At 49.0% G+C, this 22583-nt stretch overlaps 1 protein-coding gene across 1 annotated transcript in view; it reads left to right on the plus strand.

Annotated features, from left to right (window-relative positions):
* Positions 1-1598: 1598 nt before the first annotated feature.
* Positions 1599-22583, plus strand: part of RELB (RELB proto-oncogene, NF-kB subunit) — a 28181-nt gene continuing 7196 nt past the window's right edge. Inside the window, exons 1-7 of the mRNA XM_065919376.1 lie at positions 1599-1905; positions 2929-2976; positions 8646-8992; positions 18061-18218; positions 19608-19699; positions 19879-20010; positions 21630-21734. Coding sequence (XP_065775448.1) covers positions 1599-1905; positions 2929-2976; positions 8646-8992; positions 18061-18218; positions 19608-19699; positions 19879-20010; positions 21630-21734 — 1189 coding nt within the window. The remainder of the gene's footprint in view (positions 1906-2928; positions 2977-8645; positions 8993-18060; positions 18219-19607; positions 19700-19878; positions 20011-21629; positions 21735-22583) is intronic.

Here is a 22583-nt window from a genome sequence, read left to right on the forward strand (position 1 = left end):
GAGCTTTATACAAGTGTCAGCTATTGTTAGTATTTAATCCTCACAACCATCATATTATTAGACCCATTTTACAGAAGGGGGAGCCGAGGCTCAGGGAGATGAAGTCAGTTTCCTAAGATCTCCTAGGAAGTGGGAGACCTAGGATTGGAACTTGGGCAGCCTGATTCTGAACCTTCAAATCACAGCCTTTCTAGCAATGCCCTTGTCATATGCAGACTACAGCCTGCAGGCCCAAAATAGCATTTTCCAATTTTTCTGTAATTTTGACATATTTTAAGTGGTTGGAGAAAAATCTCAATAATATGTTGTTTCACATGAAAGTTAAAATTCAAATTGTAGTGGCTATAATATTTTATTGGAGCATAGTCATGTTCATTGTTTCTGTACGGTTTTCGGCAGCTTTTGTGCTATGGCAGAGTGGAGTTTTGAGACGCCTGAACCTCAGCCTAAAGCGGAACAAATTTGCTATCCAGCCCATTGCAGAAAATGTCTGCTCCCTATTTGGCTTTATAGCAGTACTCCAACTTAAACTGACTTCATATCACCAGAAGGCTTAGGGCCACACCTTGAGAACTACAGTGGACTCTCCTGCCTCCCATGAGCAGTTCCAGGGCTGGCTTGGGTGCCCTGGTACCCAGTGCAGGCTCTGGCACACAGCAGGTGCTCAATAAGTGTATGTTGACTGAATCAGTGAGTCCATGTGGGCCATGAAGAGAAGAGGTGGAACAATCAAAAATTTTTACAAGCAGACACAGGATGTCAAACCTGAGCTCTGACTTGAGGGTGCTTGGTGTCCAAGCTGTGACCTAATGAATAGGCTTAAGACATATGATCTAACCAACTGGCTCCCTCTCTTTGAGCCTCAATCTCCTCTTCTCTGCATTAGTCCCAATTATATCACCTTTCTCTGATGCTGGTGCAAGGTGTGAGGTATTGGTGAGGCCCCCAGGTAAGCCCAGGGATCAGGCACTCAACTCATGTACCCTGGGGTCTGTGCTGTTATCGTTCCCAGACAGTTATTGAGCCTTTGAGCTGAAAGTGTTGTGGGCTGTTAGAAAACCTAAGGGAGCTGTGGGGAGGAATGAAACATCCACCCATTCATTCAGTAAACATTTATTGGGCACCTACTGTTTTTCAGGTGCTGTTCTAGGTGCTGGGGATACAGCAAGGAAGAAAACAGACAAATCCTAGAGTTGAGACCCTAGCTTTAAATGTTTAAGTATCTTCAACGATTGACTCAGTTGAAAGAACTGAGGTAGAGAGACCATGGAAGTTTCGAAAAGATTATCATCAGCGCAGCTATAGAGCCCTGGTAACCTCCTGATCCCGAAGCTTCCCTTCCAGCCACAGAAACAGATCAAGGCCGTTTGGCAGACTTGGGGAGGCAGGTCTCAGTTTCCTAATTTGCTACATGGGTAGGTTAGGTAGTGGCTTCAAGCGGACTCAGTGGTCTCGGCCTGGGTAATGGACATCGTCGCTGGTCGGGCCCCTCCGGTGCGCCCAGCCTCCTCTTCCCGGCCGGCCCCGCCCCCGAAGCCACGTGACGCGTGGGGGTTTTCCCGTTCCCCTGGCGTGACGTAACGACGGGGTGCGGGCCAATGAACGCGCAGGCCGGCGGCGCCGGGGAATTCCGCCGCCCCGCCCCCGCCCGCCGCCCGCCCGGCCCGGCCCGGCGCCCCCCGCTGCCCCCGGCGCCGCGCGTCCAGCCCGGCTTGAGGCCCCAGCCCCTGCACCGCTCTCCCGACCCGCGATCGTCCGCCAGACCGTGCCACCTGGCCGTTCTGCCCACCCGCGTGTGTGTGTTTTGGTCTGGGCTGGCCTCCGGGCCGTCAGTCCCCACTGGTTGGGCCATGCCGAGTCGCCGCGTCGCCAGACCGTCCGCTGCGCCGGAGCTCGGGCCCTTGGGTAAGCGGGGTCAGGGATCAGGAGAGGAGTCTGCGGCGGGACTGGAAACGCGGGAGTTCTGGGGGTCCCGGAGTAGTCTGGGAGTTCCTACAGGAGTCCAGGGGTTTTGCGGGGAGAGTGTGAGGGTTCTGGGGACACTATATCAAAGGGAAGGAAGGAGGCAGAGGATGGTGACCGGGTCCGGTCCAAGGTAAGAGAGAGGCGTCCCACTACAGAGTGAGAAGGGGGCGGGGCCTGACCCTGAGGCAAAGAAGGGGGCGGGACCCGACGACGAGGGGAGGGGCGGGGCCTGACTCGGAGAAGGAGGAGCGGAAGCCGTTCCTGAGGGATTGGGCGTGGCCAGACGCAGACAGGGAGAAAAAGGAGGGGCCTGGCTCCCAGAAGGGGGCGGGGTCTAAGATTAGTGCGATAAGGGGGCGGGGCCTAACGTAAAGAAGGAAGCAAGCTCTCGCCTACTCAGAGTAAAAGGCGGGGCTTACGGTGATAAGGGGGCGGGGACAGACTCGGATAGGGAGAAGGGGCGGGGCCTGACTCTAGCGGAGAGAGAAGGGGGAGGGCCTGTTCTGAAAAAAGAGGGCGGGGAAAAAAAAAGAGGGCGGGGTCTTACTCAGAGAAGAAAGAGGAGGTGGGGCTTGTCTCAGGAGAGAAGTGGCAGGGTCTGAGAGGGAGAAGAGGACTGGCTTGACACTGGAGAAGTGAAGGGTACGGTCTGACCCTGAAATAAAGGAGGGGGTGGGGGCTTTTTTAACTGAGGTTGATAAGGGCTCCTTCAGGCCCTTCTCAGCCTTCTTAAGGGAGAGAAGGAGCAGGGTCTGAGTGTGACGAAGGGTGGGGTGACAGAGAGAAAGTAGAGAACCTGTCCAAGAGTTAAGGAAGTAAGTAAGGCCAGACCAAGCAAGCTAAGGGTGAGGGGCCTGACCCAAAGAGGCGGTGCCAGGAGAGGAATGGGGTGAGGCTTGAAAGATTCTCTGGTTTTCCCGCCGCATCTTCATCACCTCCTGAAACATGCCTCCTTCCCTGCAGGGTCCGCTGACCTTTCCTCGCTCTCTCTCACCGTTTCCAGGACCACGGGTGAGCAGCCCTCCACAGTTGCTGCCCGTCTGCACGCTCAGGACGGGCAGAGGGAATCCTATGGAGGTGGCCTTGTGCATGCCTCTATCTGGGGGGGAGGGGGGGGCGGGGGATTGTGGAGGTCCACCTCAGCTTTCTTCAGCCTGTGTCCCTCCCTGCCCGTTGAGATGGGGGTCCCCAGATGCCCCTACCTCCCAGGTGATAAGGAGCTGGGCAAGTATAACTAACCACTTACTCTCTTTCTAAGAGGAGTCCTCTTTAGAGATTCACTATCATAGTGCAGAGGGCAATAATTATATACTGGTGCCACCACCCCTTCACTGTGTGAATGTCTGCAAGTCATTTCCCCTCTCTGGGCCTCAGTTTTTCTCATCTGAAGAATGGGCATAATATCAATGCCTCCCTTTTAGAGGGACCAAGATGAGTCAATGAGTTGATACAGCTAAACAGTTCAGTATTAAAACAATGATAGTATCAAAGCAATATCTGGCACACATTTAAGGATCACCCAGAGAGCTGTTAAAAACAAATCTTTGGGCTCCACCTCCAGAATTTCTGATTCAGTGGGTCCAGGATGAGCTCTGGAAATGTGCATTTTTAGCAAGTTCTCAAGAGATGCTGAGAACCACTAGTCTATAATGCCCTTCATTCAGTGCCATCCAAAATTCATGGGACTTCCCTGGTGGTACAGTGGTTGAGACTCCACAGTTCCACTGCAGGGGGCATGGATTTGATCCCTGGTTGAGCAATTAAGATCCCACATGTCATACAGCAAAAAAAAAAAAAAAACCACACACACACCATATACTGCGCTGACCAAGGAAATACAGAACCATGGCCAAAGGATGACATCCTTTCTCATAAATGTGCCGGAATTTGCAGGTCAGGGATTGAATTCTGCCACCGTGAAAACTCAGAGGCCCCCGAGGGCTGGGTCTGAACCTCTCTCTGGAGGTAGAATCTTGGGATGGCCCCCAGAAGTGCTGGCATGGCTGTGGAGGAGGGCCTGTGGGTTCTCTAACAGATCTCTGAGTGGGAGATTCTGAAAGGTGGGAGCTGCACTGGAAACAAGTACTGCCAAGCACTGCGTCTGGGCATGAACAAGGCTGAGATTTTTCTGACCCAAGACCTAGATCTTTGGTTTCAATTAAGAGTAATTTTTGCCATAATCCATTCAATAAATATTTATTGAGTGCCTATTCCTTACCTGGCCCTGTGCTGGGCAGTGCTGAGGACTCAGCAATAACTGAGACAACCCTGGCTGTGCCCTCACAGGCTTCCCTACCTAGACGTGGAGGCAGCTAGGTACACAATGAATTAACTCTAGGATTGTGAAGTGTGATAAAGGCTATAAACAAATCTTGGGATCAGCGACACCTAAATAGCAAGGTGGGGATGGGAGAACTGAGATGGAGGGAAATTTTCCCTCGTTTTGATGAACCAGATACATACTGGGCCCTGGGTATAGTGGGGAGGGGCAAACGTGTTTCCTCCTCTCTGGTGCTCACAGTCTACAGGAGACTGATGTGAGTCACTGTAATATAAGGTCATGTCAAATCCTAACGACTGTCATGAAAATGATAAAACCAAGGCACCTAACTATGAGTGACTGGAGTGGGGGTTCTGGGGGTTACCTTGGATAAAGTACTCAGGGAAGACCTATCTAGGAGGTGACATTGGAATGGGGACCTGCAAGTGGAGAAGGAGGCATATAAAGAACTGAAGGAAGGGGATTCCGGCAGAGACTAACCTGTGCAAAGGCCCCGAGGCAAGCGGTGAGAAAGACAGCTGCTCAAGTGTGCTCAAGTGACTGCCCCTGAATGGTGGCACGTTTGTGTAGGAGGTGGGGGGGTAGGTTGGGCAGACCCTGAATAAGACCCTGACTGAAAGAGGATTTTAATTTTAGATAATAATAATTAAAAAAACTAATAACTAAGCTTTATGAAGGGCCCGAAGTGTTCAGACCCTATACTAAGTAATTTCCCAGTATGCTTCTAAATCCTCATGCTAATGCCTGAGATATATCAGCTCATTTTATAGAGAAGAAGGCTCAGAGAAGTTAGGCGACTTGCCCAAGGCAACACAGCCAGCAAGTGACAGCTGGGATTCAAACTGACATCTGTGTGACTCCACACCTGATACTCTGATATGATGTCTTCCAACCTCCCCATTTTATAGACAGACAAACTTCTGCTGCTAGAAGCAATTTTCCCAAATTCATAAAATAGTGTCTCTGACGCCTTATCCAACAATAGCCAGCATTTATGTATCACCTACTATTATGGCAGGTCTAAGTGCTCCCTGTATATCAGTTCATTTAATTTTCACAACAGCCCCACAAGAGGGGCATTATTATTATGTCCACTTTATAAATGAAGAAACCAAGGCACAAAAAGAGGTTAAGGGACTTCCCCTGGAGAAGGAAAAGGCTACCCACTCCAGTGTTCTGGCCTAGAGAATTCCATGGACTGTATAGTCCATGGGGTCACAAAGAGTCGGACACGACTGAGTGACTTTCACTTCACTGGTGGTCCAGTGGCTAAGACTCTGCACTCCCAATGCAGGGGTTCCGGGTTCCACCCCTGGTCAGGGAACTAGATCCTACATGCCACAACTAAGAGTTCACATGCCACAACTAAAACATCCCAAATTCTAAACTAAAAAAAAAAAAAAAAGAGTAATGGGCTCAAGGCCACATTAGCACATAGCAAGGAGTGGAGCCAGGATTTGAACTGAAGCAGTCCAGAGCTTCAGTCAAAGTTGCCCGGGCCTCAGTTTCCCCTTGCAGCCTGGGAGCTCCTTGAGGCCTCGGACACAGGCTGAATCATCTTTGGAGTCCCGGGTCATCCAGCACAGATGCCTGAGAAGGTGTTTCCAAGTTGAAGTGACTTGACGTTGGCCCTGCCACTGACCGACAGCATGTCCCCTCCTCTCTCCCAGCCTCAGTGTCCCCATCTATCAAGTGGGGGTGTCTTCCTCACCCTGCTGACTTCACAGATCACATGAGATAAGAAGTGTAGGAAGACTGCTTGATTTCCAAGGAGCAAAGGTCTGGCTGCCGGGAGCCACTCCCCGAGAGTGGAGGAGGAGGACAGATCTGGCAGCTGAGCAGCTCGGCGATAATCCAACCGCCAGTCGCCAGCACAGGCAACCGTGGATGGGGCACCTGGACCCCGCCTGCCCTCCCTGGCTGTGTGACCCTCCAGGCTTGCTTGCTCCCTTGGGGCTCCCGTTGTTTTACGTCTGTGGAATGGTGGGAGGTTGGTTTCGATCCTCCATGGTCCCTGCCAGGGCTGAGCTTTCCTGAGGAGGTGATAAGGGGCTTCCCCAGCATTGCTGTTATTCCCTCCTTAGGGAGAAGGGGTGGATCCCGGATCCTGGGTGGGCACTGCTCGGGGACCAGCATGGGATGCAGAGCAGGTGGTTGCTTGGGGTGGAGGATCAGCCTCCCTGGAGCTTCAGACACCAGCAAGTGATATCTTGGGGTCTCAGGTGGGCTTTAGGGAGGGGTACAACCTCACATTTTGTTTAGAATCTTTTTTGGCTGAGCTGTAGAGCTTGTGAGATCTTAGTTCCCCAGCCAGGGATCAAAGCTGGACCCTTGGTAGTGAAAGCACAGAGTCCTAACGACCAAACCTCTAGGGATTTCCCTTGTTTAGAATCTTATGTGTCTCCCCCTTTCTTTCCCCTGGTGATAAAACCCTTGACTTTTCATCAGGTTTTCAACAATGCTTCATAATCCCTGGTCTAAATGTTTTGAGGGGAGGCATTTGAGGGTAGCCTAACCCTAGGACCCCAACACTGGGAGCTGAAGGGAAAGTAGGCCAGGAGCGAGAGATGGGGGTTGGGGCTTAATATCCCAGGATTTCCTAGGATGGAGGAAGAGGGAAGGGTTCCAGGAGGGGAGGGGGTTGGGGGGGGTTCTATCTGAAAACATGAAAGTCTTGAACACTTTCTGGACCTCACCTTTCTTACCTTTCTCTTTCTCTTCCTTCCACAGATGAACTGGGTAAGTATCACAGGGCGGTCTAGGGGGGAGGCTAGAGTCCCAGGTGATCACAGAGGGGGATCTTGGCCTTCCTTGTTGGTGAGGAGGTCACGGTGTGACTTCTGGGACTGCTGGGGGATTTTAACAGTCATGTGCTCCCAGGGTAATTAGCAGCGCTTGTGAAAATTCAGCATATGCCAGCTGCCTTTAATATTAGTTACTATTACTACAACTATTGTTCATTCCTTGAGTACACTGTATGGAGCACCAGCTGTGGATTCAGCCCTGAAGCGAAGCCTCCGCCCTCTTGGAGCTGATACTCTAGTGGCGGAGACCGAAGGAAAAGGAATAAAGAACAAAACAATGTTAGATTGGGCTAAGGCTTGTGAAGGAGATAAACAGGAAAGGGCCTGGGGAAAATACATTAGATCGGGCCTTTCTGAAGAGGTGAACTGAGACTGGAAGGACAAGAAGGAACCAGAATGGTTCAAATAGGGGGACCAGGCAGATGGAAGAGCCAGTACAACACCCTGAAGAGGGCCGGGCTTGGTAGGTGCAACGGAAAAGAGACCAGAACATGGTGAGAGGGGGCAATGGGAGGCCAGAGGCCCAGGACAGCCAGGATTCTGTGGCCAAGGCCAGGGGTTGTCTTGTTTTCCTGAGATGAATGGAGTCTGGGGAGAGCTTTATATGGGGAAGGTGGTGACTGACTCTTGGGGAGATGGGAGCCACTGGAGGTTTCTGTGCACATGGGGACAGGGTCTGATATCAGATCCCTTCGGTGATGAGTGGCGGATAGACTGGAAGAGGGAGGTGGGGACCAGGAGCAGTGATCAGATGGAAAAGGATGGAGGGCAGCCCAGGGAGGAGGCAGCGGGGGTGGGAGAAGTGGTGGGATTATACATGTATATTTGAGGGAGAGGCAGGAAAGAGAGTTCCAGGTGGTGCTAGTGGTAAAGAATCCTTCTGCCAATGCAGGAGATGCAGGAGACGTGGGTTTGATCCCTGGGTCAGGAAGATCCCCTGGAGGAGAAAGTGACAACTCACTCCGGTATACTTGCTTGGGAAATCCCATGGACAGAGGAGCCTGGCAGGCTACAGTCCATAGCGTCACAAAGAGTCAGACGAGACTAAAGCGACTTAGCACGCACACACACACATGCAGGAGAAGTTCATGGATTAGACCTACTGGATGTGGGATCCTGAGCCGCTGACAAATATGGCATCCTTCCAGCTTGATCACTGGATGGTGATGCTCCTTTCTGATATGAAGCTTCCGCAGAGCGGCTGTTATTCCTGTTGTTATTAAATGGGGAAGATGGGGGCAGGGGTGCCTGTGACTTGGTCTTACCTTGATCCAGGTGAGAGGTCATGAAGGCATGGGTGCAGGAGCTGTTTTGGAGGCGAGTGGACATGAGCGTGCGGGAGAAGGAGAAACCAGGCCGACCCCCAGGGCCTTAAGAACTGGGGATGATGGGGGTCTGTTTGCAAGAAGGAAGGCATGGGCTTTTTTGTGTGTTAAGAGCTGAAGCCCCTACTCTCTGTAGAGTAGAAGCCCACAAGAAATCTGTCTTGAAGAAATGAATGAACAGGAAATGGAGAGGGTGGTAAAAGTCAGGGGATTAAACAAGACTTTTCTTTTAACAATCAGCGTCACCCCCAGTTTTGGCTTCTCCCGCAGAGATCATCGACGAGTACATCAAGGAGAACGGCTTCGGCTTGGAGGGGGCGCAGCCCGGCCCGGGCGAGGGGCTGCCGCGCCTGGTATCTCGCGGGGCGGCCTCCCTGAGCACCGTCACCCTGGGCCCCGCGGTGCCCCCGCCCCCGGCCACACCGCCGCCCTGGGGCTGCACCCTGGGCCGGCTGGTGCCCCCAGCCCCGGGCGCCGGGCCGCGGCCGCACCTGGTCATCACGGAGCAGCCCAAGCAGCGCGGCATGCGCTTCCGCTACGAGTGCGAGGGCCGCTCGGCCGGCAGCATCCTCGGAGAGAGCAGCACGGAAGCCAGCAAGACGCTGCCCGCCATCGAGGTAGGCAGAGGGAGATGGGCACCAGGAGTGGGGGAGGCGGGGCGTGGGGTGGGGACTCGCGATTCTCTTGCCCCCAGGAGTCACATGCGCGTATTTCTTTATTTGTGCATTTTTATGATGATGATTGTTTTAAAATTTTCATTTATTTCTTTATTTTTGGCTGCACCAGGTCTTCGTTGCAGTGGGCTTTCCCTAGTTGCCAAGCGTGGGGGCTACTCTCTAGTTGTGGTGCGGGCTTCTCATTGAGGTGGCCTCTCTTGTTGCAGAGCAGGGGCCCTTGGACTCTGGTGCTCCACAGCATGTGGGATCTTTCCAGACCAGAGGTTGAACCCCTGTCCCCTGCATTGGCAGGCAGATTCTTATCCACTGCGCCAAAGGGAGAAGTCCCTATGGTGGTTATTATTATTGTTGTTGCTGCTTTTGGGGTGGATGATACCACTGGGGTGTGTGTGTGTGTGTGTGTGTGTGTGTTAGTTGTGCTCAGTCATGTCCAACTCTGCGACCCTGTGGACTGTAACCCGCCAGGCTCCTCTGTCCATGGAATCCTCCAGGCAAGAATACTGAAGTAGGTTGCCATTCCCTTCTCCAGATACCACTGTTACTTGGCATTAAATTTAAAGAGTTTTCAAAGAAAGACCTTCTTCCTGGCAATATGACAGAATTGATCAAAATTATTATTGCTGTAAGGGCAGTGTAGCCTCTTGGCTCTTGGTAAGAATCAGAGTGCTTGAGTTTGAATCCTGCTTTCATCATCTGCTAGCTGTGCTGCCTCGGGCAGGTTACTCAGTCACTCTGTGCCTTCTCTACAAAACCTGATAATAGGGACTTCTCTGGTGGCCCAGGGGTTAAGACACTGCTTTCATTCCTGAGGGTCCAAGGTTCACTCCCTTGTTGGGGAACTAGGATTCTGCAAACCGTGTGGCATGGCAAAAAAAAAGTAAAATAAAATCCCCAAACTTCTGGAAGTGGGATTGCCCATCAAAGGCAACTTGACAGCTGTTGCCAAGTTGCCCTCCTTGGGGGTTGCACCCATGACTGTCTCTCCCAGTGATGTCTGAGAGGCCTGGTGCTTCATGCCTCTCCAATACGGAGCCTTCTTGTATTTCTGGATCTTTGCCCAAGTGTCCGTGGACCCTGAATTGTGTCCTCACCATCCCACTCGCCCCGGATCCAGGCCCAGCTGCTCCCTGACCTCCAGCTTCCTGCCTGGTGACCAGCTCTCCGTCCCCTGCAGATTTCCCTCCCCTCTTCGGTGAGGCAGCCAGAGGGGTGCTGGTAAATTACACATCTACTCCTCTCTCCTGCTTAGAATCCTCCTTGGTCTCCCGAGTGCCCCCAGGAGGAGGCCCAAGATCCTCCTGGGGAAGAGCCTCCCTGGGGCCTCTTAAGACCTTTGCTTATTTCTTTTTAAAAAAAGATTTATTTACTTATTTAACTGTGCTGGGTCTTAGTTGCAGCACGTGGGATCTTCCATCTTAGTTGTGGCATGTCGGATCTATTTCCTTGACCAGGGATGGAACCCAGGCTTCCTGCATTGGGAGCATGAAGTCTTAGTCACTGGACCACCAGGGAAGTCCCTCTAAGACCTTTCCTGGCCGGCTTCTGCTGCCCACTCCCACCTGGAGCCCTCACTCCCCACCATCCAGTCATCACACCTTCGCCACTGCTGTTCCTCCTGCCTGAAATGCTTTCCACCTGCAGCCTTTAGTTCAGTTCAGTCACTCAGTCCTGTCCGACTCTTTGCGACCCCATGGACTGCAGCAGGCCAGGCCTCCCTGTCCGTCACCAACTCACGGAGTTTACTCAAACTCATGTCCATTGAGTTGGTGATGCCATCCAACCATCTCATCCTCTGTCGTCCCCTTCTCCTCCCTCCTTCAATCTTTCCCAGCATCAGGGTCTTTTCAAATGAGTCAGTTCTTCAAATTAGGTGGCCAAAGTATTGGAGTTTCAGCTTCAGCATCAGTCCTTCCAATGAATATTCAGGATTGATTTCCTGGATCTCCTTGCTGTCCAAGGGACTCTCAAGACTCTTCTCCAACACCACAATTCAAAAGCATCAATTCTTCGGTGCTCAGCTTTCTTTATAGTACAACTCTCACATCCATACATGACTACTAGAAAAACCATAGCTTTGACTAAATGGACCTTTGTTGGCAAAGTAATGTTTCTGCTTTTTAGTATGCTATCCACGTTGGTCATAACTTTTCTTCCAAGGAGCAGGCGTCTTTTAATTTCATGGCTACAGTCACCATCTGCAGTGATTTTGGAGCCCCAAAAAATAGTCTCTCACTGTTTCCACTGTTTCCCCATCTATTTGCCATGAAGTGATGGGGCCAGATGCCATGATCTTAGTTTTCTGAATGTTGAGTTTTAAGCCAATTTTTTCACTCTCCTCTTTCACTTTCATCAAGAGGCTCTTTAGTTCTTCACTTTCTGCCATAAGGGTGGTGTCATCTGCATATCTGAGGTTATTGATATTTCTCCCGGCAATCTTGATTCCAGCTTGTGCTTCATCCAGTCCAGCAGTTCTCATGATGTACTCTCCATATAAGTTAAATAAGCAGGGTGACAGTATACAGCCTTGATGTACTCCTTTCCCAATTTGGAACCAGTCTGTTGTTCCATGTCCAGTTCTAACTGTTGCTTCTTGACCTGCATACAGATTTCTCAGGAGGCAGGTCAAGTGGTCTGGTATTCCCATCTCTTTAAGAATTTTCCACAGTTTGTTGTGATCCACACAGTCAAAGGTTTTGGCGTAGTTAGTCACCCCCTATTTACCTGTGAGGCCTCAGCCCACCTCAGGGTTGCCTTTTCTGATCCCCATCCTGGTGCCGGCTTCCACATGTGAGATGTTTCCGTCTCCTCTCCCTCAATGCCTCTCTCCTTATTTATTTAATTGGAGGATAATTCTTTACAATGTTATGTTGATTTTTGCTGTACAACAGTGTGAATCAGTCATAACTATATATATATCCCCTCCCTCTTCAACCTCCTCTCACCCCACCCTTGCCTCTCTCTTTATATAGACATTTATAGAGGGCAATTTGAAAGTGAGTTGGAGATATGATACTTCACTCAAAATGTTTCTGCCTGTATCTCTCAAAAGCCATGACTTTTTTCTACAAGGTAGAACCTGTATAATGACAACTCTGTTATCACGTACTAGAAATGTAATATTCATGCAATGATATCGTCTAAGGTTAAGTCCATAGTCTATTGATCCCACTGACCCCAGATATCCTTTGTACTTTTTTTCTTTGGTCCACTTGTTTAATATCTGGTCTAGTCCAGTCCTGCCTTTAGTTGTCAGGTCTAAATGTTTGTGTACCCTCTCAATTCATACATTCAAACCCTAACTCCAAAAGTTGGAGTAGGAAATGGCAACCCGCTCCAGTATTCTTGCCTGAGAAAATCCCATGGACAGAGGAGCCTTGCGGGCTACAGTCCACAGGGTCCCAAAGAGTTGGACACCAACGAGCACACACAGCTCTGAACGTGATGGTAGTAGGAGGTGAGGTCTTTGAGATCAGTGCCCTTATAAATGAGGTCCCAGAGCACGCCCTCAGCCCTTCCCCCATCTGAGGACACGGTGATAGAGCCTGCGCCCAAAAGGGGCCCTCACCAGAACCCAGCCGTGCTGGCACCTTGATCTTGGACTGCCAGCGTCCAAAATTCTCAATAAAGACAGGCATCTTTGGTATCCTTTGACCTGGGTATGTTCCTCAGGGTGCCTTTGCGTTTTGGGATGGGGACGTTTATGGAGGATAGAAAAGGTGTCGGTTTTTTGTTGTTGTTGCTTATTTGGCTAGGCTCCGTCTTAGTCGTGGCCCGAGGAATCTTCGATCTTCCCTGCGGTGTGCAGGCTCTTTAGTTGCCTCATGAGGGATTTTTTTAGTTATGGCACGTGGACTCTTAGTTGCAGCATGTGGGATCTAGTTCCCTGACCAGGGATTGAACCTGGGCCCCCTGCATTGGGAAGTGCGGAGTCTTAGCCACTGAACCACAAGGGAAGGTGTTTTGTAGTATGTCCCACATTCTGGATTTATTGGCTGTTTCCAGGTTAGATCAGGTTATTAATTTTGGCAGGAATACTCCAGTGGTGAGGCTGTGGTCCTCTTAGAGTCTGACATCCTGGCACGTGGAGTGGCAGTTTGTCCTAATATCTGATGCTGAATCGGATCCCGCGGTTAAGGTGGTTTATACTAAGCTCCAGCTGCCCTCACAAAATCCCACAGACTGGTTGCCTTGAACCACAGGAATTTATTGTCTCATGATTCTGGAGGCGGGAAGGCCAAAACTGAGCTATCAGCAGGGTTGGTTTCCTCTGAGGCCTCTCTCCTAGGCTTGCAGATGGCCGCGTTCTCTCTGTCCTCACTTGGTCTCTGCTTTTTGTCCACACTGGTGTCTCTTTGTGCATCCAAATTACCTCTTCTTGTTCAGTCACTCAGTTGTGTCTGACTGTTTGTGACCCCATGGACTGCAGCAAGCCAGGCTTCCTTGTCCTTCACCATCTCCTGGAGTTTGCTCAAACTCATGTCCATTGAGTCAGTGATGCCATCCAACCATCTCATCTTCTGTCATCCCCTTCTCCTCCTGCCTTCAATCTTTCCCAGCATCAGGGTCTTTTCCAGTGAGTCAGTTCTTCACATCAGGTGGCCAAAGTACTGGAGTTTCAGCTTCAGCATCAGTCCTTCCAATCAATATTCAGGGTTGATAACCTCATTTTGTAGAATGGCAACCCACTCCAGTTTTCTTGCCTAGAGAATTCCATGAACAGAGGAGCCCGGCAGGCTACAGACCACAGGGTTGCAAAGAGTCGGAGACAACTGAGCAACTTTCACTTCAGAACAGAAGGCCAAGAGCAGATTGGATTAGTCCCCACCCTAAGTGAAAGTGAAAATGTTAGTCACTCAGTCGTGTCTGAGTCTTTGCGACCCTGTGGAGTGTAGCCCGCTGGGCTCCTCTGTCTGTGGGATTTTCCAGGCAAGAATACTGGAGTGGGCTAGCCATTCCCTCCTCCAAGGGATCTTCCCAACCCAGGGATCCAACTTAGGTCTCCTAAATTGCAGGCAGATTCTTTATCGTCTGAGAAATCAGGGTAGTCTCCACCCTAAGGGCTGATTAATTTACTCACCTCTCTAAAGGCTATAAGGCTTCCCAGGTGGTACTAGTGGTAAAGAATCTACCTGCCAGTGCAGGAGATGCAAGAGACTTGGGTTCAATCCCTGGGTCAGGAAGAGCCCCTGGAGGAGAAAGGGGCAACCCACTCCAATATTCTTGCCTGGGGAAAATCCCATGAACAGAGGAGCCTGGCGGGCTACAGTCCATGGGGTCACAAAACAGTCAGACTCGACTAAGCACAGCACTTACAGGGTCTGTCTCCCTGGGGCTAGGGCTTCAACATATGAATTTTGGAAGCATGCAGTTTAGCGCATAACAGGTAGTGACTCACTTCCTTGATGGTCCAGTGGTTAAGACTTCATGCTTCCACTGCAGGGGCACCAGTTCAGTTGTTGGACAGGGAATTAAGATCCCACAAGCTGCATAGCGAGGGAAGAAAAAGCCACCAAAGTGATGAATAATTCTCAGTCTAAATAAAATCCAGTCCTCTCTCAATAACATAGTCCTTGCAGTTTTTGAAACTTCAGTGTATTTGAAAGTTATGGGGAAAAAATGTGTGCTTGTGCGCTCAATCGCTCAGTCGTGTCCGACTCTTTTTGACCCCATGGACTGTCGCCCACCAGTCTCCTCTGTCCACGGAATTTTCCAGGCAAGAATACTGGAGCAGGTTGCATTTCCTATTTCAGGAGGTTACTGGACCCAGGGATCTTCTGCGTTGGCAGGCAGATTCTTTACCATTATGGCACTGGGAGAAAAAATGCTATATATGTAAAACAGAAGGAGGTTCTGGCTTCTGACTTTTTCAAACAGGCTTGTCACCAGTGTGAATGCTGGTGGGATATTCAGAAGTCTTACAGGATTGTATGGGTCTGTCCTGGTATTGCAGGCTGGGTAGCATCTCTGGCTGTGTGTACTGCCTGCTGTGTCTCCATCACCAAATGTCACCAGTATCACAAACACCCCCTAGAGGGCAGTACTCGCCCACTGAGACACACCTGTTCATTGTATTTTATAGGAACCAGCTTTACATGTTCACTTTCCCTGGTGGCTCAACTGGTAAAGAATCTGCTTGCAATGCAGGAGTCCTGGGTTTGATCCCTGGGTTGGGAAGATCCCCTGGAGAAAGGAAAGGCTACCCACTCCAATATTCCGGCCTGGAAAATTCCATAGTCCATGGGGTCGCAAAGAATCGGACAGGACTGAGCAACTTTCACTTTTCACGTTCATATCACACTTTAGAGGTTCTCTCATGCCATCAGGGCCCTGCGAGTGATCCAGGAAAACCAAGTGGGTCTGGGCCCCATCTCAAGGGGCTGGTATCTGTCTGCTGCCCCATGTGGCCACTGAGTAGAATTCCAACCCCAGTTGTCATAACTTCCTTTTTAAAAAGAGAGCCTGGAAATCTGGAATAACATGATGTCTCATACCTTTTAAATGTGGGCTCAAAATTTCCCCCAACTTCTTCCTTTCTTTTTCTTTTTTTGCTATGCTACACAGTGGTCGGGACCTTAGTTCCCTGACCAGGGATTAAACCTGTGCCCTCTGCAGTGAAAGCGCAGCCTTAACCACTGAACATCAGGGAAGTCCCTTCACCAACTTAAAAAAAATTTTTATTTTATTGAATTATAGTTGATTTACAATATCTTGTTAATTTCTGCTGTACATCAGTGATTTAGTTATATATACATATGTATATATTTATACATATATTCTTTTCATTATGGTTTATCACAGGATATTGAATATAATTCCCTGTGCTACCCAGTAGGACCCTGTTGTTTATCCATCCTACATATAATAGTTTGCATCTACTAATTCCAAACTCTCAGTCCTTCCCTCCCCTACCCCGCCCCAACTTTTTATTTTGAAAAAAAACCTTTTAAATCTTTTTTCTAGGTTTCTTGTTTGTTTCTTTCTTTGAGGTATAACTGACATACAAAAAACTACTTATTTAATGTACACATTTTGATGAATTTAGAATGAAAACAACTGCAATCTCCAGAAAAATTTAAAAAATAGTACAACAAACACCTGTGTACCCTTCACCTGTATTCACCAGTAGACCTCAATTTTACCTCAATTTGCTATATCTGACCCTTTTTCCATGCACGCAAACATGCGTAGTGTTCACACACACACAGATATGCACATTGCTTTCTTTGCAGACCCATTTGCAGATGAGTTGTAAATATCATGTTATTTCACCTGTAGATACTTCAGGGGGCATCTTCTAAAAATAAACTCCTGCATGGCTACGATGCTCATTACTACCCCTAGAAAAAAATCAATAATATCCCATAATATCATCTAATATACAGTCCATGCTGAAATTTCCAAATCATTCCCCCCATTTTTTTTTTTTAAGATCTATTGGTTGATTGATTTTTGGCCATGCCGGGTCTTTGTTCTGCACGGGCTTTCTCTATTTGCGGTGAGTGGGGGCTTCTCTTCATTGTGGTGCTCAGGCTTCTCCATTTGGCAGTTTCTTTTGTAATGGAGCACAGGTTCTAGGCTGGAGGGCTTCAGTAGCTGTGGCTCACTGACTCTATAGCACTGGCTCAGTAGTTGTGGTACTTAGTTGCTCTGGGCTTAGTTGCTCCAGGCATGAAGGATCTTCCTGGACCAGGGATAGAACCCATGTCCCCCTCCACTGGCAGGTGGATTCTTAACCACAGGGAAGTCCCTCAAAATGTGTTTTATAATGATTTCTCCCTCCTCAATCTAGGGTCCTATGTTGCATTTGGCTGTGTCTCTGAGTCTCTTTCCTCTATTGTTTTTGGAAATTGAGTTGTATTTGATCAAATATGAAGTGTGTAGCTCTAAGAATTTTGACATATGTATATGTTATTTAACTACCAGCAAATCAAAATACATTTTTTGTTCTTGTTTAACCCCAAATATGACACCTATCTTTTTCTTTGACCGCTCTGGGTTTTAGTTGTGGTGTGTGGGATTTAGTTCCCCAACCAGGGATCAAACCCAAGCCCCCTGTATTAGGAGCACAGAGTCTTAGCCACTGGACTACCAGGGAAGTCCTCACTCATCTTTTCATTGTCTTTCACAACACAGATATGTCTGAATAGATGACCTGCAGTTAGGCCTTGTTTGACATTTCCTCATGACTAGATTCTGGGGTTGCACTTCTGGAGGGGCTGTCATAGAAGAAAGCCTTCTTTATGGTCCAGCTCTCACATCCATACGTGACTACTGGAAACATAGCTTTAACTAGACGGACCTTTGTTGGCAAAGTGATGTCTTTGCTTTTTAATACAACCTGTCTAGGTTCATCATAGCTTTCCTCCCAAAGAGCAAGCATCTTTTAATTTTGAGGCTACAGTCACCATCCGCAGTGATTTTGGAGTCTAGGAAAATAAAACTTTCCCCACTTCTATTTGCTGTGAAGTGATAGAACCGGGTGCCATGATCTTAATTTTTGAAATGTTGAGTTTTAAACCAGCTTTTTCACTCTCCTCTTTCACCATCATTAAGAGGCGCTTTAGTTATTCTTCACTTTCTGACCTTAGATTGGTATCATCTGTGTGTCTGAGGTTGTTGACATTTCTCCCGGCAATCTTGATTCCAGCTTGTGATTCATCCCAACAGAGGATGCCTGTGCTCTGTTGGCCCCATATTGGTGATACTGACCTTGATCACCTGGTTAAGGTGGTGTCTACCAGGTCTCCCCACTATGAGTATGTTATCTGTGGACCACACTTGGAGACCTTGTGTGCATCCTTTTTTTTTTTTAAGTGGTGAAAGAAAGTGCATCTGTGGGTCAGCTCTCATGTTATGAGGTCCCCAGGTTGGAAGCTTTGGGTTTTGGATCTAAAAGAGGTCTTCAACCAACACACTTCCATTGTTGAGGGGGAGAGGAGGTACCAGAGGAGGCTTGGATGGGTGCAGGTGTCTGCGATGGGACCCCAAGAGCACCCGTCTTCCTGCAGCTCCGGGACTGTGGAGGGCTGCGGGAGGTGGAGGTGACCGCCTGCCTGGTGTGGAAGGACTGGCCTCACCGAGTTCATCCCCACAGCCTCGTGGGGAAAGACTGCACAGACGGCGTCTGCAGGGTGCGGCTCCGGCCTCATGTCAGCCCTCGGCACAGGTACCTGACCCCTGACTCTTGCGTTTGGTCGTGGAGATTTTGAGGGGCTGAGGATCACCCCAGGAAACCTTAGGACTGGGGCAGCTTAACCAGACTCTCCCCGCTGCATTGCCTAGATGGGGAAACCAAGGTCTCAGAACAGTGGAGGGTCTCATTTAGGCCTGGAACCCTGCTGCATGCACATTCACATGCATTATATTTATCCCCATTTTGTAGAGAAGAAAACCACGGCTCAGAGAGGTGAAGGAGCCCAGATAGCCAATGGCAGAACTGAGATTTGACTCCAGACCTGACTTAACTGCAAGGCCCATTCTTTCTTTCACTTTATAATTTATATGTTTTCAGTTTAAAAAAGTAAAAGGTTCAGAAGGGGTGTGCAGTGAAAAATAAATTTCTTTCCATCTTTGGTCCCCTAGTTACTAGTGCCCCTTCTTGGAGGCAACTAAAGATATGCTATGCCTATATATATATACATATATATATATATATACACACACACACACATTTATATATTTGTCATTCCCTTATGAATGGTAGAGACATTTGCACCTTGTTTTTTGTTTTAGTACATCTGAGAGATAATTCCTATCAGTACATTTAGAACTGTCCTATCCTTTTTATTGGCTGCATAGTATTCCAATGCATGGATGTTAACAATTGATTGAATATGTCCTTATTAATGGGCACTCATTGCAATCTCTTGTTGCTCTGTTACTATTATTCAATGAATGGTTTAATATATACCCTTCTCTAGGACAAATTCCTAGAAATGAAATTGTTGGCCCCACATCTGTGCATTTATATTTTTAGCAATTTATAAACTTAATGAAAATGTAAGTTCTGTGAGAGCAGAGATTTTATCTCTTTTGTTCCCTGCTGTATCCCCCTGTTCCCTGTGCCTAGCATAGTCCCTGGCACACAGTAGGTGCTCAGGAAATCTTGGTGGAATGAATACTGCCGTGTTGTCTTCTAGTACGTGATCACTCAGGTGATTTACAGTCCCTCCAGCAATGAGTGAGAGTGCCTGATTCTCTTCAACATCAGTTACAGAGGGTATTATCCAGCGTTTTGATCTCTGCTGTTTTGGAGAGTTTTTTAAAACATTGATATCACATTTGAGTTTAATTGGCAGTTTTCTTTTTATAAATGAGGTCAACTGGTGCTTTCATGAGATAAAGATAAGGTGTGTTCCCAAGTTCTCTCAGGAATCCTCCATTCCCCTAAGGGTTTGAGCCCCAATCCCGTCCCAGTGCTGGGAACCCTGGGCCTAGGGGGGCTTCAGCCTCTGAGGGTGTGAGCCCCGCAGCAGCATCTGCCAGAGCTGTCTTGTGGGTCAGGGCTACACCTGCCCTCTCAGGAGTACCTCCCTTCACCCCTTCCGCCACTCAGCTTTAACAACCTGGGCATCCAGTGCGTGAGGAAAAAGGAGATCGAGGCTGCCATTGAGCGGAAAATTCAGCTGGGCATCGACCCTTACAACGGTGAGTCCCTGTGCCTAGCTCAGCATCTCATCCTCCCAAACTCTTCACCCTTCCGCCACCCTGTCCCCTCGCCTTTTTCCAGTATCCACCATTGCCCCAGCCCCAACCCTTCCCTGTCCCCCATCCCCGTGCTAGGGTCTCCACCACCCCCACTCAGCCTTCCCATATCTCTCCCACAGCTGGGTCCCTGAAGAACCATCAGGAGGTGGACATGAATGTTGTGAGGATTTGCTTCCAGGCCTCATACAGGGACCAGCAAGGACAGATGCGTCGGATGGACCCTGTGCTCTCTGAGCCTGTCTATGACAAGAGTGAGTTGAGGGTACTGTTCCATTAGGATTGTCTTTGGTTGCAAGTACTGGAAAGCCCCACACAGAATGGGTGAACAATCAGGGAATTCTTTTTTTTTTCTCAGTTATTAAGTCTGTTCCTATTGATTCAGCTGCTCAGCTATATCAGGGTGCTGGTTCAGTAGCTCTGTGATTCTCGTGGCCTTTCCCTCATGGTCATGAGCAGGCTGCCACAGCTCCGGACATCATATCTGTGTTCAAGATGGTGTGTGGGGTCACCTTGTATGGTGTGCAAGCTGTACACTGCCCACCTCTAGAGGTCAGCATTTACTAAGCAGCCTATGGCAATAGGGCCTTATGGTATTGTAGAAAGCACAATCAGTACAACTATACGAAGCAGTCCTTGGGAAGAAGCAGCATAGGTAATATCTCTCTCTTTTACAGAAAATGATACATTTCTCAGAATCACCCTGATAGGCATCTGCTTATGTCTCATTGGTCAGAACTTGGCTTCATGGCCGTCTTTAGTTGCAAAGCAGTCTGAGAAAGCATGTATTTAGATTTTTCATCTTCTATAGAGGAGTACAGGCATAGAAGAGGATATTAGGAATGGCTGTTAGATTTTAACCCACTTACAGTGACTGCCACAAGCATCAAAATGGGCAGGGAATATTAATTCAATCTGGGCTTTTATGGATGCAAGAGATAGAATCCCAACTCACATAACGAAAAAAAAAAAAAAAAAGAATGTTAGTTCCATTAACTAAAAATATCTAGAGGTAATACAGTGCTTCAGGTTTGGCTTTATCCAGGCTCTCAGTGATGTCATTAGGGATCTGTTTCTTTCCATCTCTCAGTCATGCTTCCTTCATGTTAGAGTCACTCTTAGCAGGGCCCTCCCAGGCGGGGGCAAAGTAACTGTACAAAGCTCTAGTCTTATGTCCTACCAGCCTGGAACTTTTCTCCCGCTCCTGAAGAGAGATTCTTTTACCCAATTTCTTTCTTTTTTTTTTTTTTCCTGCATGCAGGCTTTCTCTAATTGCAGTGAGTGGGGGCTACTCTTTATTGAGGTGTGTAGGCTCTAGGCACTTGGGCTTCAGTAGGTGTGGCAAGTGAACTTAGTAGTAGCAGCTCAAAGGCTCTAGAGCTCAGGCTTAGTTGCTCTGTGGCATGTGGAATCTTCCCATACTAGGAATCGAACCTGTGTCCGCTGCATCAGCAGACAGATTCTTATCCCCTGTACCACCAGGGAAGTCCTCTTACCCAATATTTTTGCTCGCATCCTCCTTTCTGACCAATCATCCGTGGCCAGGAGGAGGTGATGCTTTGATTGGCCAGGTCTAGGGCACATGGTCACCACTTAGCTACCAGTGGACTTTGACCTATCCAATCCCCATGACAGAGATGGGAGCTCACTAGACCTCAGCGCAGAGGACTCATGGATTTCCATTAACCCCTCCACCCCAGGCATCTTCTTTTTCCACCTGCACCACAGGTTCCAAAAATATCAGACACCCTGGCTTGTCCATTTCCCACCTCTTCACACCCTGAGTGGGCACCCATGGGGTTCCTGGTAAGGATTTAATGACTGAATTCTTTTTTTTTTTTCCCTTTGTGTGTCTTCCTCTCCTCTTTCCCAGAGTCTACAAACACGTCGGAGCTACGGATTTGCAGAATCAACAAGGAGAGTGGGCCGTGCACGGGTGGCGAGGAGCTCTACCTCCTCTGCGACAAGGTGCAGAAAGGTGAGGGGCCTGGGGCAGCGAGCGGGCAGAATGGGGTCTGACAGCATGCAGAGAGGGAGACGGTGAGGGGTAGCTGGTTAACCAGGGGAGCCTAGTAGAAGGGTCCAGAGCTCTGGTTTCAGATATTGCCCATTGATTCACTCTCTCACTGAGTCACCCAACCACACACCCACTAACTCATTCATGAACAGAGAAGGAAGCCTGTTTATACCGGCAAGCCTTGAGTGCTGGGAGGACCTTGGCATCAGGAACTTTGGGGAACCACTCTGGTATTAAAATCGTGGAGTTGTATAAACGCATGATTTATGCCAGTTGGGTCGGAGCTTCAGATGGAGAAAATGGAGGTTTCCACTTGAGTCATGTCCATTCGAATGTCAAAACCCCTTTCTCAAACAGGGTTTTTATAAATTTTACTATTTATTCATTTTTGGCTGCGCTGGGTCCTTGTTGCCTTGTGTGGGCTTACTCTAGCTGTGGCGAGCAGGGGCCACTCTTCATTGCGACGCACAGGCTTCTCACTGCGGTGGCTTCTCTTGCTGCAGAGGACAGGCTCTAGGTGCACACATGCTTCCGTAGTTGGAGCACGCGGGCTCCGTAGTTGCGCCATGCGGGCTCTAGGGCACCGACTCAGCAGTTGTGGTGCACAGGCTTAGCTGCTCCGCAGCATGTGGGGTCTTCCCAGATCAGGGATCGAACTCATGTCCCCCTGCATTGGCAGGGGAATTCTTACCCATTGTGCCACCAGGGAAGTCTGGGTTGTTTTTTTTTGAACGAGTAAACAGTTATTGGGTGGCTCCCCTCTGCTGGCCTCTGTGCTAGGCAGTGCTGGGACACAGCAGTGACCGAGAC

Source organism: Muntiacus reevesi, chromosome 2 (assembly GCF_963930625.1).
Source record: "Muntiacus reevesi chromosome 2, mMunRee1.1, whole genome shotgun sequence".
Taxonomy (NCBI): domain Eukaryota; kingdom Metazoa; phylum Chordata; class Mammalia; order Artiodactyla; family Cervidae; genus Muntiacus; species Muntiacus reevesi.